Consider the following 21,555-nt stretch of genomic DNA (forward strand, 5'->3'; position numbering starts at 1 on the left):
TCTCCAGGAAGCGGGTTGGGCAGCCCTGGTGTAGACCATGTAAAGTGGTGTACCTTGCGGATGCCCTCCTTGGACTCGTCCACGTTGTTTTCGGCCCCTCCGGTGCGGTTGATCATGCGCCACATCTGGGAGTACATGGGGTCCCTCTCAAAGGGGTTCATGGCCTTACTGCGCACCTGCTCATACACAGCCGAGTCCAACACCGTCCCGTACGGCAACTCTGTCTGCTTGGAAAGGTCTTGGAGAGACCTATAGAGAGAGACAGAAGGGGGAGGTTATGGGAAATGTAGTTCACCATGTACACATACATACATTAGAACATGGGGTTGACATGGAACTACACTTGAAGTTTAAAAAATCAGACTCCACACCCACACACCTACCGAGGCACACACACAGAGTCAGTGCCGAGATCATAACTTGAAGCTAAGTAAGGGTAAGCCAGCGAACCAACTGTTAAGAAGCTCCCTGTAGTTCCACTAAAAGGGGTATAATGGAGGGATGTCATAAAAGCACTAGTCAGTAGAGTCATACCATCTCCACCTCAAGGGAAATGAAGGTATTTTAATTACAATGCTACAGTCTTCAAGCAGTCACCATTTACAACTGTAATAAAAAAACATGACTGGGACTAATGACTGTTTGGTTGTCAAATTGCTTTACCAGAAGCCACCAATGTAATGAGGAGAACAACAAGTGTATCACCGTCACTACGATTAAACGTCTACGATTAAACGTCTGTTGTTACCATCACTAATATAAAACGTCTGTTGTTACCATCACTACTATGACTCTTCTGTTGTTACCATCACTACTATTAAATGTCTGTTTTTACCATCACTATTAAATGTCTGTTGTTACCATCACTATTAAATGTCTGTTGTTACCATCACTACTATGACTCTTCTGTTGTTACCATCACTATTAAATGTCTGTTGTTACCATCACTATTAAATGTCTGTTGTTACCATCACTACTATGACTCTTCTGTTGTTACCATCACTACTATTAAACGTCTGTTGTTACCATCACTACTATTAAACGTCTGTTGTTCCCATCACTACTATTAAATGTCTGTTGTTACCATCACTACTATAAAACGTCTGTTGTTACCATCACTACTATTAAACGTCTGTTGTTACCATCACTACTATTAAACGTCTGTTGTTACCATCACTACAATGACTCTTCTGTTGTTACCATCACTAATATTAAACGTCTGTTGTTACCATCACTACAATGACTCTTCTGTTGTTACCATCACTACTATAACGCTTCTGTTGTTACCACCACTACTATTAAACGTCTGTTGTTACCATCACTACTATAAAACGTCTGTTGTTACCATCACTACTATTAAACGCCTGTTGTTACCATCACTACTATTAAACGTCTGTTGTTACCATCACTACTATTAAACGTCTGTTGTTACCATCACTAATATAAAACGTCTGTTGTTACCATCACTACTATGACTCTTCTGTTGTACCCATCACTACTATTAAATGCCTATTGTTACCATCACTACTATTAAATGTCTGTTGTTACCATCACTACTATAAAACGTCTGTTGTTACCATCACTACTATTAAACGTCTGTTGTTACCATCACTACTATAAAACGTCTGTTGTTACCATCACTACTATGACTCTTCTGTTGTTACCATCACTACTATAACGCTTCTGTTGTTACCATCACTACTATTAAACGTCTGTTGTTACCATCACTAATATAAAATGTCTGTTGTTACCATCACCACTATTAAACATCTGTTGTTACCATCACTACTATTAAACGTCTGTTGTTACCATCACTACTATAAAACGTCTGTTGTTACCATCACTACTATGACTCTTCTGTTGTTACCATCACTACTATAACGCTTCTGTTGTTACCATCACTACTATAAAGCTTCTGTTGTTACCATCACTACTATTAAACGTCTGTTGTTACCATCACCACTATTAAACGCCTGTTGTTACCATCACCACTATTAAACATCTGTTGTTACCATCACTACTATTAAACGCCTGTTGTCCCATCACCACTATTAAACGTCTGTTGTTACCATCACTACTATAAAGCTTCTGTTGTTACCATCACTACGATTAAACGTCTGTTGTTACCATCACTACTATGACTCTTCTGTTGTTACCATCACTACGATTAAACGCCTGTTGTTCCCATCACTACTATTAAATGTCTGTTGTTACCATCACTATTAAATGTCTGTTGTTACCATCACTACTATGACTCTTCTGTTGTTACCATCACCACTATTAAACATCTGTTGTTACCATCACTACTATTAAACGTCTGTTGTTCCCATCACTACTATTAAATGTCTGTTGTTACCATCACTACTATAAAACGTCTGTTGTTACCATCACTACTATTAAACGCCTGTTGTTACCATCACTACTATTAAACGTCTGTTGTTACCATCACTACAATGACTCTTCTGTTGTTACCATCACTAATATTAAACGCCTGTTGTTACCATCACAACAATGACTCTTCTGTTGTTACCATCACTACTATAACGCTTCTGTTGTTACCATCACTACTATAAAACGTCTGTTGTTACCATCACTACTATTAAACGTCTGTTGTTACCATCACTACTATTAAACGTCTGTTGTTACCATCACTACTATTAAACGCCTGTTGTTACCATCACTACTATTAAACGTCTGTTGTTACCATCACTAATATAAAACGTCTGTTGTTACCATCACTACTATGACTCTTCTGTTGTACCCATCACTACTATTAAATGCCTATTGTTACCATCACTACTATTAAATGTCTGTTGTTACCATCACTACTATAAAACGTCTGTTGTTACCATCACTACTATTAAACGTCTGTTGTTACCATCACTACTATAAAACGTCTGTTGTTACCATCACTACTATGACTCTTCTGTTGTTACCATCACTACTATAACGCTTCTGTTGTTACCATCACTACTATTAAACGTCTGTTGTTACCATCACTAATATAAAATGTCTGTTGTTACCATCACCACTATTAAACATCTGTTGTTACCATCACTACTATTAAACGTCTGTTGTCCCATCACCACTATTAAACGTCTGTTGTTACCATCACTACTATAAAGCTTCTGTTGTTACCATCACTACGATTAAACGTCTGTTGTTACCATCACTACTATGACTCTTCTGTTGTTACCATCACTACTATTAAACGTCTGTTGTTACCATCACCACTATTAAACGTCTGTTGTTACCATCACCACTATTAAACATCTGTTGTTACCATCACTACTATAAAGCTTCTGTTGTTCCCATCACTACTATTAAACATCTGTTGTTCCCATCACTACTATAACGCTTCTGTTGTTACCATCACTACTATTAAACGTCTGTTGTTACCATCACTGCTATTAAACATCTGTTGTTCCCATCACTACTATTAAACATCTGTTGTTCCCATCACTACTATAACGCTTCTGTTGTTACCATCACTGCTATAAAGCTTCTGTTTTTACCATCAACTACTATGCCTCTTCTGTTGTTACATCACTACTAAAACTCTTCTGTTGTTACATCACTACTAAAACTCTTATGTTGTTACCATCACTACGATTAAACGTCTGTTGTTACCATCACTACTATGACTCTTCTGTTGTTACCATCACTACTATAACGCTTCTGTTGTTACCATCACTACTATAAAGCTTCTGTTGTTACCATCACTACTATTAAACGTCTGTTGTTACCATCACCACTATTAAACGTCTGTTGTTACCATCACCACTATTAAACATCTGTTGTTACCATCACTACTATTAAACATCTGTTGTCCCATCACCACTATTAAACGTCTGTTGTTACCATCACTACTATAAAGCTTCTGTTGTTACCATCACCAATATTAAACATCTGTTGTTACCATCACTACTATGACTCTTCTGTTGTTACCATCACTACTATAAAACGTCTGTTGTTACCATCACTACTATTAAACGTCTGTTGTTACCATCACCACTATTAAACGTCTGTTGTTACCATCACCACTATTAAACATCTGTTGTTACCATCACTACTATTAAACGTCTGTTGTCCCATCACCACTATTAAACGTCTGTTGTTACCATCACTACTATAAAGCTTCTGTTGTTACCATCACTATGATTAAACGCCTGTTGTTACCATCACTACTATGACTCTTCTGTTGTTACCATCACTACTATTAAATGTCTGTTTTTACCATCACTATTAAATGTCTGTTGTTACCATCACTATTAAATGTCTGTTGTTACCATCACTACTATGACTCTTCTGTTGTTACCATCACTACTATTAAACGTCTGTTGTTACCATCACTACTATTAAACGTCTGTTGTTCCCATCACTACTATTAAATGTCTGTTGTTACCATCACTACTATAAAACGTCTGTTGTTACCATCACTACTATTAAACGTCTGTTGTTACCATCACTACTATTAAACGTCTGTTGTTACCATCACTACAATGACTCTTCTGTTGTTACCATCACTAATATTAAACGTCTGTTGTTACCATCACAACAATGACTCTTCTGTTGTTACCATCACTACTATAAACGCTTCTGTTGTTACCATCACTACTATAAAACGTCTGTTGTTACCATCACTACTATTAAACGCCTGTTGTTACCATCACTACTATTAAACGTCTGTTGTTACCATCACTACTATTAAACGTCTGTTGTTACCATCACTACTATTAAACGTCTGTTGTTACCATCACTAATATAAAACGTCTGTTGTTACCATCACTACTATGACTCTTCTGTTGTACCCATCACTACTATTAAATGCCTATTGTTACCATCACTACTATTAAATGTCTGTTGTTACCATCACTACTATAAAACGTCTGTTGTTACCATCACTACTATTAAACGTCTGTTGTTACCATCACTACTATAAAACGTCTGTTGTTACCATCACTACTATGACTCTTCTGTTGTTACCATCACTACTATAACGCTTCTGTTGTTACCATCACTACTATTAAACGTCTGTTGTTACCATCACTAATATAAAATGTCTGTTGTTACCATCACCACTATTAAACATCTGTTGTTACCATCACTACTATAAACGTCTGTTGTCCCATCACCACTATTAAACGTCTGTTGTTACCATCACTACTATAAAGCTTCTGTTGTTACCATCACTACGATTAAACGTCTGTTGTTACCATCACTACTATGACTCTTCTGTTGTTACCATCACTACTATTAAACGTCTGTTGTTACCATCACCACTATTAAACGTCTGTTGTTACCATCACCACTATTAAACATCTGTTGTTACCATCACTACTATTAAACGTCTGTTGTCCCATCACCACTATTAAACGTCTGTTGTTACCATCACTACTATAAAGCTTCTGTTGTTACCATCACTACGATTAAACGTCTGTTGTTACCATCACTACTATGACTCTTCTGTTGTTACCATCACTACGATTAAACGTCTGTTGTTACCATCACTACTATGACTCTTCTGTTGTTACCATCACTACTATAACGCTTCTGTTGTTACCATCACTACTATAAAGCTTCTGTTGTTACCATCACTACTATTAAACGTCTGTTGTTACCATCACCACTATTAAACGTCTGTTGTTACCATCACCACTATTAAACATCTGTTGTTACCATCACTACTATTAAACGTCTGTTGTCCCATCACCACTATTAAACGTCTGTTGTTACCATCACTACTATAAAGCTTCTGTTGTTACCATCACTACGATTAAACGTCTGTTGTTACCATCACTACTATGACTCTTCTGTTGTTACCATCACTACGATTAAACATCTGTTGTTACCATCACTACTATGACTCTTCTGTTGTTACCATCACTACTATAAAGCTTCTGTTGTTACCATCACTACGATTAAACGTCTATCATCACTACTATGACTCTTCTGTTGTTACCATCACTACGATTAAACGTCTGTTGTTACCATCACTACTATTAAATGTCTGTTGTTACCATCACTATTAAATGTCTGTTGTTACCATCACTACTATGACTCTTCTGTTGTTACCATCACCACTATTAAACATCTGTTGTTACCATCACTACTATTAAACGTCTGTTGTTACCATCACTACTATTAAATGTCTGTTGTTACCATCACTACTATAAAACGTCTGTTGTTACCATCACTACTATTAAACTTCTGTTGTTACCATCACTACTATTAAACGTCTGTTGTTACCATCACTACAATGACTCTTCTGTTGTTACCATCACTACTATTAAAACCATCACAACAATGACTCTTCTGTTGTTACCATCACTACTATAACGCTTCTGTTGTTACCATCACTACTATAAAACGTCTGTTGTTACCATCACTACTATTAAACGTCTGTTGTTACCATCACTACTATTAAACGTCTGTTGTTACCATCACTACTATTAAACGTCTGTTGTTACCATCACTACTATTAAACGTCTGTTGTTACCATCACTAATATAAAACGTCTGTTGTTACCATCACTACTATGACTCTTCACCCATCACTACTATTAAATGCCTATTGTTACCATCACTACTATTAAATGTCTGTTGTTACCATCACTACTATAAAACGTCTGTTGTTACCATCACTACTATTAAACGTCTGTTGTTACCATCACTACTATAAAACTTCTGTTGTTACCATCACTACTATGACTCTTCTGTTGTTACCATCACTACTATAACGCTTCTGTTGTTACCATCACTACTATTAAACGTCTGTTGTTACCATCACTAATATAAAATGTCTGTTGTTACCATCACCACTATTAAACATCTGTTGTTACCATCACTACTATTAAACGTCTGTTGTCCCATCACCACTATTAAACGTCTGTTGTTACCATCACTACTATAAAGCTCTGTTGTTACCATCACTACGATTAAACGTCTGTTGTTACCATCACTACTATGACTCTTCTGTTGTTACCATCACTACTATTAAACGTCTGTTGTTACCATCACCACTATTAAACTGTTGTTACCATCACCACTATTAAACATCTGTTGTTACCATCACTACTATTAAACGTCTGTTGTTCCCATCACCACTATTAAACATCTGTTGTTACCATCACTACCATCTGTTGTCCCATACTATAAAGCTTCTGTTGTTACCATCACTACTATTAAACGTCTGTTGTTACCATCACTACTATAAAACGTCTGTTGTTACCATCACCACTATTAAACATCTGTTGTTACCATCACTACTATTAAACGTCTGTTGTTACCATCACTACTATAAAACGTCTGTTGTTACCATCACTACTATGACTCTTCTGTTGTTACCATCACTACTATAACGCGTCTGTTGTTACCATCACTACTATAAAGCTTCTGTTGTTACCATCACTACGATAAAACGTCTGTTGTTACCATCACTACTATGACTCTTCTGTTGTTACCATCACTACTATAAAACGTCTGTTGTTACCATCACTAATATAAAGCTTCTGTTGTTACCATCACTACTATTAAACGTCTGTTGTTACCATCACCACTATTAAACGTCTGTTGTTACCATCACCACTATTAAACATCTGTTGTTACCATCACTACTATTAAACGTCTGTTGTCCCATCACCACTATTAAACGTCTGTTGTTACCATCACTACTATAAAGCTTCTGTTGTTACCATCACTACTATAAAACGTCTGTTGTTACCATCACTACTATGACTCTTCTGTTGTTACCATCACTACTATAAAACGTCTGTTGTTACCATCACTACTATTAAACGTCTGTTGTTACCATCACCACTATTAAACGTCTGTTGTTACCATCACCACTATTAAACATCTGTTGTTACCATCACTACTATTAAACGTCTGTTGTCCCATCACCACTATTAAACGTCTGTTGTTACCATCACTACTATAAAGCTTCTGTTGTTACCATCACTATGATTAAACGTCTGTTGTTACCATCACTACTATGACTCTTCTGTTGTTACCATCACTACGATTAAATGTCTGTTGTTCCCATCACTACTATTAAATGTCTGTTGTTACCATCACTATTAAATGTCTGTTGTTACCATCACTACTATGACTCTTCTGTTGTTACCATCACTACTATTAAACATCTGTTGTTACCATCACTACTATTAAATCTGTTGTTCCCATCACTACTATTAAATGTCTGTTGTTACCATCACTACTATAAAACGTCTGTTGTTACCATCACTACTATTAAACGTCTGTTGTTACCATCACTACTATTAAACGTCTGTTGTTACCATCACTACAATGACTCTTCTGTTGTTACCATCACTAATATTAAACGTCTGTTGTTACCATCACAACAATGACTCTTCTGTTGTTACCATCACTACTATAACGCTTCTGTTGTTACCATCACTACTATAAAACGTCTGTTGTTACCATCACTACTATTAAACGCCTGTTGTTACCATCACTACTATTAAACGTCTGTTGTTACCATCACTACTATTAAACGTCTGTTGTTACCATCACTACTATTAAACGTCTGTTGTTACCATCACTAATATAAAACGTCTGTTGTTACCATCACTACTATGACTCTTCTGTTGTACCCATCACTACTATTAAATGCCTATTGTTACCATCACTACTATTAAATGTCTGTTGTTACCATCACTACTATAAAACGTCTGTTGTTACCATCACTACTATTAAACGTCTGTTGTTACCATCACTACTATAAAACGTCTGTTGTTACCATCACTACTATGACTCTTCTGTTGTTACCATCACTACTATAACGCTTCTGTTGTTACCATCACTACTATTAAACGTCTGTTGTTACCATCACTAATATAAAATGTCTGTTGTTACCATCACCACTATTAAACATCTGTTGTTACCATCACTACTATTAAACGTCTGTTGTCCCATCACCACTATTAAACGTCTGTTGTTACCATCACTACTATAAAGCTTCTGTTGTTACCATCACTACGATTAAACGTCTGTTGTTACCATCACTACTATGACTCTTCTGTTGTTACCATCACTACTATTAAACGTCTGTTGTTACCATCACCACTATTAAACGTCTGTTGTTACCATCACCACTATTAAACATCTGTTGTTACCATCACTACTATTAAACGTCTGTTGTCCCATCACCACTATTAAACGTCTGTTGTTACCATCACTACTATAAAGCTTCTGTTGTTACCATCACTACGATTAAACGTCTGTTGTTACCATCACTACTATGACTCTTCTGTTGTTACCATCACTACGATTAAACGTCTGTTGTTACCATCACTACTATGACTCTTCTGTTGTTACCATCACTACTATAACGCTTCTGTTGTTACCATCACTACTATAAAGCTTCTGTTGTTACCATCACTACTATTAAACGTCTGTTGTTACCATCACCACTATTAAACGTCTGTTGTTACCATCACCACTATTAAACATCTGTTGTTACCATCACTACTATTAAACGTCTGTTGTCCCATCACCACTATTAAACGTCTGTTGTTACCATCACTACTATAAAGCTTCTGTTGTTACCATCACTACGATTAAACGTCTGTTGTTACCATCACTACTATGACTCTTCTGTTGTTACCATCACTACGATTAAACGTCTGTTGTTACCATCACTACTATGACTCTTCTGTTGTTACCATCACTACGATTAAACGTCTGTTGTTACCATCACTACTATAAAACGTCTGTTGTTACCATCACTACTATTAAACGTCTGTTGTTACCATCACTACTATTAAACATCTGTTGTTACCATCACTACTATAACGCTTCTGTTGTTACCATCACTACTATAAAACGTCTGTTGTTACCATCACTACTATAACGCTTCTGTTGTTACCATCACTACTATGACTCTTCTGTTGTTACCATCACTACGATTAAACGTCTGTTGTTACCATCACTACTATAAAGCTTCTGTTGTTACCATCACTACTATTAAACGTCTGTTGTTACCATCACCACTATTAAACGTCTGTTGTTACCATCACCACTATTAAACATCTGTTGTTACCATCACTACTATTAAACGTCTGTTGTCCCATCACCACTATTAAACGTCTGTTGTTACCATCACTACTATAAAGCTTCTGTTGTTACCATCACTACGATTAAACGTCTGTTGTTACCATCACTACTATGACTCTTCTGTTGTTACCATCACTACGATTAAACGTCTGTTGTTACCATCACTACTATGACTCTTCTGTTGTTACCATCACTACGATTAAACGTCTGTTGTTACCATCACTACTATAAAACGTCTGTTGTTACCATCACTACTATAACGCTTCTGTTGTTACCATCACTACTATAAAACGTCTGTTGTTACCATCACTACTATAACGCTTCTGTTGTTACCATCACTACTATTAAACGCCTGTTGTTACCATCACTACTATTAAACGTCTGTTGTTACCATCACTACAATGACTCTTCTGTTGTTACCATCACTAATATTAAACGTCTGTTGTTACCATCACTACTATAAAACGTCTGTTGTTACCATCACTACTATTAAACGTCTGTTGTTACCATCACCACTATAAAACGTCTGTTGTTACCATCACTACTATGACTCTTCTGTTGTTACCATCACTACTATAAAACGTCTGTTGTTACCATCACTACTATAAAACGTCTGTTGTTACCATCACTACTATGACTCTTCTGTTGTTACCATCACTAATATTAAACTGTTGTTACCATCACTACTATAAAACGTCTGTTGTTACCATCACTACTATTAAACGTCTGTTGTTACCATCACTACTATAAAACATCTGTTGTTACCATCACTACATGACTCTTCTGTTGTTACCATCACTACTATAACGCTTCTGTTGATACCATCACTACTATAAAACGTCTGTTGTTACCATCACTACTATTAAACGTCTGTTGTTACCATCACTACTATTAAACGTCTGTTGTTACCATCACTAATATAAAACGTCTGTTGTTTCATCACTACTATGACTCTTCTGTTGTTACCATCACTAATATTAAACGTCTGTTGTTACCATCACTACTATGACTCTTCTGTTGTTACCATCACTACTATTAAACGCTTCTGTTGTTACCATCACTACTATAAAACGTCTGTTGTTACCATCACTACTATTAAACGCCTGTTGTTACCATCACTACTATTAAACGTCTGTTGTTACCATCACTACTATTAAACGTCTGTTGTTACCATCACTACTATTAAACGTCTGTTGTTACCATCACTACTATTAAACGTCTGTTGTTACCATCACTACAATGACTCTTCTGTTGTTACCATCACTAATATTAAACGTCTGTTGTTACCATCACAATGACTCTTCTGTTGTTACCATCAACTATAACGCTTCTGTTGTTACCATCACTACTATAAAACGTCTGTTGTTACCATCACTACTATTAAACGCCTGTTGTTACCATCACTACTATTAAACGTCTGTTGTTACCATCACTACTATTAAACGTCTGTTGTTACCATCACTACTATTAAACGTCTGTTGTTACCATCACTAATATAAAACGTCTGTTGTTACCATCACTACTATGACTCTTCTGTTGTACCCATCACTACTATTAAATGCCTATTGTTACCATCACTACTATTAAATGTCTGTTGTTACCATCACTACTATAAAACGTCTGTTGTTACCATCACTACTATTAAACGTCTGTTGTTACCATCACTACTATAAAACGTCTGTTGTTACCATCACTACTATGACTCTTCTGTTGTTACCATCACTACTATAAACTTCTGTTGTTACCATCACTACTATTAAACGTCTGTTGTTACCATCACTAATATAAAATGTCTGTTGTTACCATCACCACTATTAAACATCTGTTGTTACCATCACTACTATAAACGTCTGTTGTCCCATCACCACTATTAAACGTCTGTTGTTACCATCACTACTATAAAGCTTCTGTTGTTACCATCACTACGATTAAACTGTTGTTATCACTACTATGACTCTTCTGTTGTTACCATCACTACTATTAAACGTCTGTTGTTACCATCACCACTATTAAACGTCTGTTGTTACCATCACTACTATTAAACGTCTGTTGTCCCATCACCACTATTAAACGTCTGTTGTTACCATCACTACTATAAAGCTTCTGTTGTTACCATCACTACGATTAAACGTCTGTTGTTACCATCACTACTATGACTCTTCTGTTGTTACCATCACTACGATTAAACGTCTGTTGTTACCATCACTACTATGACTCTTCTGTTGTTACCATCACTACTATGACTCTTCTGTTGTTACCATCACTACTATAAAACGTCTGTTGTTACCATCACTACTATTAAACGTCTGTTGTTACCATCACTACTATTAAACGTCTGTTGTTACCATCACTACTATTAAACGTCTGTTGTTACCATCACTACTATTAAACGTCTGTTTTTACCATCACTACTATGACTCTTCTGTTGTTACCATCACTACGATTAAACGTCTGTTGTTACCATCACTACTATGACTCTTCTGTTGTTACCATCACTACGATTAAACGTCTGTTGTTACCATCACTACTATAAAACGTCTGTTGTTACCATCACTACTATTAAACGTCTGTTGTTACCATCACTACTATTAAACATCTGTTGTTACCATCACTACTATAAACGTCTGTTGTTACCATCACTACTATAAATCTTCTGTTGTTACCATCACTACTATAACGCTTCTGTTGTTACCATCACTACTATGACTCTTCTGTTGTTACCATCACTACGATTAAACGTCTGTTGTTACCATCACTACTATAAAGCTTCTGTTGTTACCATCACTACTATTAAACGTCTGTTGTTACCATCACCACTATTAAACGTCTGTTGTTACCATCACTACTATTAAACGTCTGTTGTCCCATCACCACTATTAAACGTCTGTTGTTACCATCACTACTATAAAGCTTCTGTTGTTACCATCACTACGATTAAACGTCTGTTGTTACCATCACTACTATGACTCTTCTGTTGTTACCATCACTACGATTAAACGTCTGTTGTTACCATCACTACTATGACTCTTCTGTTGTTACCATCACTACTATTAAACGTCTGTTGTTACCATCACTACTATAAAACTCTTCTGTTGTTACCATCACTACTATAACGCTTCTGTTGTTACCATCACTACTATAAAACGTCTGTTGTTACCATCACTACTATAACGCTTCTGTTGTTACCATCACTACTATTAAACGTCTGTTGTTACCATCACTACTATTAAACGTCTGTTGTTACCATCACTACAATGACTCTTCTGTTGTTACCATCACTAATATTAAACGTCTGTTGTTACCATCACTACTATAAAACGTCTGTTGTTACCATCACTACTATTAAACGTCTGTTGTTACCATCACTACTATAAAACGTCTGTTGTTACCATCACTACTATGACTCTTCTGTTGTTACCATCACTACTATAAAACGTCTGTTGTTACCATCACTAATATAAAACGTCTGTTGTTACCATCACTACAATGACTCTTCTGTTGTTACCATCACTAATATTAAACGTCTGTTGTTACCATCACTACTATAAAACGTCTGTTGTTACCATCACTACTATTAAACGTCTGTTGTTACCATCACTACTATAAAACATCTGTTGTTACCATCACTACCATGACTCTTCTGTTGTTACCATCACTACTATAACGCTTCTGTTGATACCATCACTACTATAAAACGTCTGTTGTTACCATCACTAGTATTAAACGTCTGTTGTTACCATCACTACTATTAAACGTCTGTTGTTACCATCACTACTATTAAACGTCTGTTGTTACCATCACTAATATAAAACGTCTGTTGGTATCATCACTACTATGACTCTTCTGTTGTTCCCATCACTACTATTAAATGCCTATTGTTACCATCACTACTATTAAATGTCTGTTGTTACCATCACTACTATTAAACGTCTGTTGTTACCATCACTACTATAAAACGTCTGTTGTTACCATCACTACTATTAAACGTCTGTTGTTACCATCACTACTATAAAACGTCTGTTGTTACCATCACTACTATTAAACGTCTGTTGTTACCATCACTACTATAAAACGTCTGTTGTTACCATCACCACTATTAAACATCTGTTGTTACCATCACTACTATTAAACGTCTGTTGTTACCATCACTACTATAAAACGTCTGTTGTTACCATCACTACTATGACTCTTCTGTTGTTACCATCACTACTATAACGCTTCTGTTGTTACCATCACTACTATAAAGCTTCTGTTGTTACCATCACTACTATTAAACGTCTGTTGTTACCATCACCACTATTAAACGTCTGTTGTTACCATCACCACTATTAAACATCTGTTGTTACCATCACTACTATTAAACGTCTGTTGTCCCATCACCACTATTAAACGTCTGTTGTTACCATCACTACTATAAAGCTTCTGTTGTTACCATCACTACGATTAAACGTCTGTTGTTACCATCACTACTATGACTCTTCTGTTGTTACCATCACTACGATTAAACGTCTGTTGTTACCATCACTACTATGACTCTTCTGTTGTTACCATCACTACTATAACGCTTCTGTTGTTACCATCACTACTATTAAACGTCTGTTGTTACCATCACTACTATTAAACGTCTGTTGTTACCATCACCACTATTAAACGTCTGTTGTTACCATCACCACTATTAAACATCTGTTGTTACCATCACTACTATTAAACGTCTGTTGTCCCATCACCACTATTAAACGCCTGTTGTTACCATCACTACTATAAAGCTTCTGTTGTTACCATCACTACTATTAAACGTCTGTTGTTACCATCACTACTATAAAACGTCTGTTGTTTCCATCACCACTATTAAACATCTGTTGTTACCATCACTACTATTAAACGTCTGTTGTTACCATCACTACTATAAACGTCTGTTGTTACCATCACTACTATGACTCTTCTGTTGTTACCATCACTACTATAAACGTCTGTTGTTACCATCACTACTATAAAGCTTCTGTTGTTACCATCACTACGATTAAACTGTTGTTACCATCACTACTATGACTCTTCTGTTGTTACCATCACTACTATAAACGCTTCTGTTGTTACCATCACTACTATAAAGCTTCTGTTGTTACCATCACTACTATTAAACGTCTGTTGTTACCATCACCACTATTAAACGTCTGTTGTTACCATCACCACTATTAAACATCTGTTGTTACCATCACCAATATTAAACATCTGTTGTTACCATCACTACTATTAAACGTCTGTTGTCCCATCACCACTATTAAACGTCTGTTGTTACCATCACTACTATAAAGCTTCTGTTGTTACCATCACTACGATTAAACGTCTGTTGTTACCATCACTACTATGACTCTTCTGTTGTTACCATCACTACGATTAAACGTCTGTTGTTACCATCACTACTATTAAACGTCTGTTGTTACCATCACCACTATTAAACGCGTCTGTTGTTACCATCACCACTATTAAACATCTGTTGTTACCATCACTACTATTAAACGTCTGTTGTTACCATCACTACTATTAAACGTCTGTTGTTACCATCACTACACTGTTGTTACCATCACTACGATTAAACGTCTGTTGTTACCATCACTACATGACTCTTCTGTTGTTACCATCAACGATTAAATGTCTGTTGTTCCCATCACTACTATTAAATGTCTGTTGTTACCATCACTATTAAATGTCTGTTGTTACCATCACTACTATGACTCTTCTGTTGTTACCATCACTACTATTAAACGTCTGTTGTTACCATCACTACTATTAAACGTCTGTTGTTCCCATCACTACTATTAAATGTCTGTTGTTACCATCACTACTATAAAACGTCTGTTGTTACCATCACTACTATTAAACGTCTGTTGTTACCATCACTACTATTAAACGTCTGTTGTTACCATCACTACAATGACTCTTCTGTTGTTACCATCACTAATATTAAACGTCTGTTGTTACCATCACAACAATGACTCTTCTGTTGTTACCATCACTACTATAACGCTTCTGTTGTTACCATCACTACTATAAAACGTCTGTTGTTACCATCACTACTATTAAACGCCTGTTGTTACCATCACTACTATTAAACGTCTGTTGTTACCATCACTACTATTAAACGTCTGTTGTTACCATCACTACTATTAAACGTCTGTTGTTACCATCACTAATATAAAACGTCTGTTGTTACCATCACTACTATGACTCTTCTGTTGTACCCATCACTACTATTAAATGCCTATTGTTACCATCACTACTATTAAATGTCTGTTGTTACCATCACTACTATAAAACGTCTGTTGTTACCATCACTACTATTAAACGTCTGTTGTTACCATCACTACTATAAAACGTCTGTTGTTACCATCACTACTATGACTCTTCTGTTGTTACCATCACTACTATAACGCTTCTGTTGTTACCATCACTACTATTAAACGTCTGTTGTTACCATCACTAATATAAAATGTCTGTTGTTACCATCACCACTATTAAACATCTGTTGTTACCATCACTACTATTAAACGTCTGTTGTCCCATCACCACTATTAAACGTCTGTTGTTACCATCACTACTATAAAGCTTCTGTTGTTACCATCACTACGATTAAACGTCTGTTGTTACCATCACTACTATGACTCTTCTGTTGTTACCATCACTACTATTAAACGTCTGTTGTTACCATCACCACTATTAAACGTCTGTTGTTACCATCACCACTATTAAACATCTGTTGTTACCATCACTACTATTAAACGTCTGTTGTCCCATCACCACTATTAAACGTCTGTTGTTACCATCACTACTATAAAGCTTCTGTTGTTACCATCACTACGATTAAACGTCTGTTGTTACCATCACTACTATGACTCTTCTGTTGTTACCATCACTACGATTAAACGTCTGTTGTTACCATCACTACTATGACTCTTCTGTTGTTACCATCACTACTATAACGCTTCTGTTGTTACCATCACTACTATAAAGCTTCTGTTGTTACCATCACTACTATTAAACGTCTGTTGTTACCATCACCACTATTAAACGTCTGTTGTTACCATCACCACTATTAAACATCTGTTGTTACCATCACTACTATTAAACGTCTGTTGTCCCATCACCACTATTAAACGTCTGTTGTTACCATCACTACTATAAAGCTTCTGTTGTTACCATCACTACGATTAAACGTCTGTTGTTACCATCACTACTATGACTCTTCTGTTGTTACCATCACTACGATTAAACGTCTGTTGTTACCATCACTACTATGACTCTTCTGTTGTTACCATCACTACGATTAAACGTCTGTTGTTACCATCACTACTATAAAACGTCTGTTGTTACCATCACTACTATTAAACGTCTGTTGTTACCATCACTACTATTAAACATCTGTTGTTACCATCACTACTATAAAACGTCTGTTGTCACCATCACTACTATTAAACGTCTGTTGTTACCATCACTACTATAAACGCTTCTGTTGTTACCATCACTACTATGACTCTTCTGTTGTTACCATCACTACGATTAAACGTCTGTTGTTACCATCACTACTATAAAGCTTCTGTTGTTACCATCACTACTATTAAACGTCTGTTGTTACCATCACCACTATTAAACGTCTGTTGTTACCATCACCACTATTAAACATCTGTTGTTACCATCACTACTATTAAACGTCTGTTGTCCCATCACCACTATTAAACGTCTGTTGTTACCATCACTACTATAAAGCTTCTGTTGTTACCATCACTACGATTAAACGTCTGTTGTTACCATCACTACTATGACTCTTCTGTTGTTACCATCACTACGATTAAACGTCTGTTGTTACCATCACTACTATGACTCTTCTGTTGTTACCATCACTACGATTAAACGTCTGTTGTTACCATCACTACTATAAAACGTCTGTTGTTACCATCACTACTATAACGCTTCTGTTGTTACCATCACTACTATAAAACGTCTGTTGTTACCATCACTACTATAACGCTTCTGTTGTTACCATCACTACTATTAAACGTCTGTTGTTACCATCACTACTATTAAACACTGTTGTTACCATCACTACAATGACTCTTCTGTTGTTACCATCTGTTGTTACCATCACTACTATAAAACGTCTGTTGTTACCATCACTACTATTAAACGTCTGTTGTTACCATCACTACTATAAAACGTCTGTTGTTACCATCACTACTATGACTCTTCTGTTGTTACCATCACTACTATAAAACGTCTGTTGTTACCATCACTAATATAAAACGTCTGTTGTTACCATCACTACAATGACTCTTCTGTTGTTACCATCACTAATATTAAACGTCTGTTGTTACCATCACTACTATAAAACGTCTGTTGTTACCATCACTACTATTAAACGTCTGTTGTTACCATCACTACTATAAAACATCTGTTGTTACCATCACTACCATGACTCTTCTGTTGTTACCATCACTACTATAACGCTTCTGTTGATACCATCACTACTATAAAACGTCTGTTGTTACCATCACTAGTATTAAACGCGTCTGTTGTTACCATCACTACTATTAAACGTCTGTTGTTACCATCACTACTATTAAACGTCTGTTGTTACCATCACTAATATAAAACGTCTGTTGGTTTCATCACTACTATGACTCTTCTGTTGTTCCCATCACTACTATTAAATGCCTATTGTTACCATCACTACTATTAAATGTCTGTTGTTACCATCACTACTATTAAACGTCTGTTGTTACCATCACTACTATAAAACGTCTGTTGTTACCATCACTACTATTAAACGTCTGTTGTTACCATCACTACTATAAAACGTCTGTTGTTACCATCACTACTATTAAACGTCTGTTGTTACCATCACTACTATCTGTTGTTACCATACTATTAAACATCTGTTGTTACCATCACTACTATTAAACGTCTGTTGTTACCATCACTACTATAAAACGTCTGTTGTTACCATCACTACTATGACTCTTCTGTTGTTACCATCACTACTATAACGCTTCTGTTGTTACCATCACTACTATAAAGCTTCTGTTGTTACCATCACTACTATTAAACGTCTGTTGTTACCATCACCACTATTAAACGTCTGTTGTTACCATCACCACTATTAAACATCTGTTGTTACCATCACTACTATTAAACGTCTGTTGTCCCATCACCACTATTAAACGTCTGTTGTTACCATCACTACTATAAAGCTTCTGTTGTTACCATCACTACGATTAAACGTCTGTTGTTACCATCACTACTATGACTCTTCTGTTGTTACCATCACTACGATTAAAACGTCTGTTGTTACCATCACTACTATGACTCTTCTGTTGTTACCATCACTACTATAACGCTTCTGTTGTTACCATCACTACTATAAAGCTTCTGTTGTTACCATCACTACTATTAAACGTCTGTTGTTACCATCACTACTATAAAATGTCTGTTGTTACCATCACCACTATTAAACATCTGTTGTTACCATCACTACTATTAAACGTCTGTTGTTACCATCACTACTATAAAACGTCTGTTGTTACCATCACTACTATAAAGCTTCTGTTGTTACCATCACTACTATTAAACGTCTGTTGTTACCATCACTACTATGACTCTTCTGTTGTTACCATCACTACGATTAAACGTCTGTTGTTACCATCACTACTATTAAATGTCTGTTGTTACCATCACTATTAAATGTCTGTTGTTACCATCACTACTATTAAACGTCTGTTGTTACCATCACTACTATTAAACGTCTGTTGTTACCATCACTACTATTAAACGTCTGTTGTTACCATCACTACTATTAAACGCCTGTTGGTTTCATCACTGTTGACTCTTCTGTTGTTCCCATCACTACTATTAAATGCCTATTGTTACCATCACTACTATTAAATGTCTGTTGTTACCATCACTACTATTAAACGTCTGTTGTTACCATCACTACTATAAAACGTCTGTTGTTACCATCACTACTATTAAACGTCTGTTGTTACCATCACTACTATAAAACGTCTGTTGTTACCATCACTACTATTAAACGTCTGTTGTTACCATCACTACTATAAACGTCTGTTGTTACCATCACTACTATGACTCTTCTGTTGTTACCATCACTACTATAACGCTTCTGTTGTTACCATCACTACTATAAAGCTTCTGTTGTTACCATCACTACTATTAAACGTCTGTTGTTACCATCACTACTATAAAATGTCTGTTGTTACCATCACCACTATTAAACATCTGTTGTTACCATCACTACTATTAAACGTCTGTTGTTACCATCACTACTATAAAACGTCTGTTGTTACCATCACTACTATAAAGCTTCTGTTGTTACCATCACTACGATTAAACGTCTGTTGTTACCATCACTACTATGACTCTTCTGTTGTTACCATCACTACGATTAAACGTCTGTTGTTACCATCACTACTATTAAATGTCGTTACCATCACTATTAAATGTCTGTTGTTACCATCACTACTATGACTCTTCTGTTGTTACCATCACTACTATTAAACATCTGTTGTTACCATCACTACTATTAAACGTCTGTTGTTACCATCACTACTATTAAATCTGTTGTTACCATCACTAATATTAAACGTCTGTTGTTACCATCACTACTATAAAACGTCTGTTGTTACCATCACTACTATTAAACGTCTGTTGTTACCATCACTACTATAAAACGTCTGTTGTTACCATCACTACTATGACTCTTCTGTTGTTACCATCACTACTATAAAACGTCTGTTGTTACCATCACTAATATAAACGTCTGTTGTTACCATCACTACGATTAAACGTCTGTTGTTACCATCACTAATATTAAACGTCTGTTGTTACCATCACTACTATAAAACGTCTGTTGTTACCATCACTACTATTAAACGTCTGTTGTTACCATCACTACTATAAAACATCTGTTGTTACCATCACTACCATGACTCTTCTGTTGTTACCATCACTACTATAACGCTTCTGTTGATACCATCACTACTATAAAACGTCTGTTGTTACCATCACTAGTATTAAACGTCTGTTGTTACCATCACTACTATTAAACGTCTGTTGTTACCATCACTACTATTAAACGTCTGTTGTTACCATCACTAATATAAAACGTCTGTTGGTATCATCACTACTATGACTCTTCTGTTGTTCCCATCACTACTATTAAATGCCTATTGTTACCATCACTACTATTAAATGTCTGTTGTTACCATCACTACTATTAAACGTCTGTTGTTACCATCACTACTATAAAACGTCTGTTGTTACCATCACTACTATTAAACGTCTGTTGTTACCATCACTACTATAAAACGTCTGTTGTTACCATCACTACTATTAAACGTCTGTTGTTACCATCACTACTATAAAACGTCTGTTGTTACCATCACCACTATTAAACATCTGTTGTTACCATCAC

General features: G+C 35.9%; 1 protein-coding gene across 2 annotated transcripts in view; it reads right to left on the reverse strand.

Moving 5' to 3' along the window:
• Positions 1 to 21,555, reverse strand: part of LOC112249431 (glutamate receptor ionotropic, delta-2) — a 724,520-nt gene that overhangs the window by 68,413 nt on the left and 634,552 nt on the right. For both annotated transcript variants that reach the window (XR_006083189.1, XM_042320306.1), the window contains exon 13: positions 54 to 249. Coding sequence is in view for 1 of the 2 variants with exons in the window: in XM_042320306.1 (XP_042176240.1) it covers positions 54 to 249 (196 nt within the window). In the remaining variant the exon portion in view is untranslated. The remainder of the gene's footprint in view (positions 1 to 53; positions 250 to 21,555) is intronic.

The sequence above is a fragment of the Oncorhynchus tshawytscha genome, linkage group LG04 (assembly GCF_018296145.1).
Source record: "Oncorhynchus tshawytscha isolate Ot180627B linkage group LG04, Otsh_v2.0, whole genome shotgun sequence".
Taxonomy (NCBI): domain Eukaryota; kingdom Metazoa; phylum Chordata; class Actinopteri; order Salmoniformes; family Salmonidae; genus Oncorhynchus; species Oncorhynchus tshawytscha.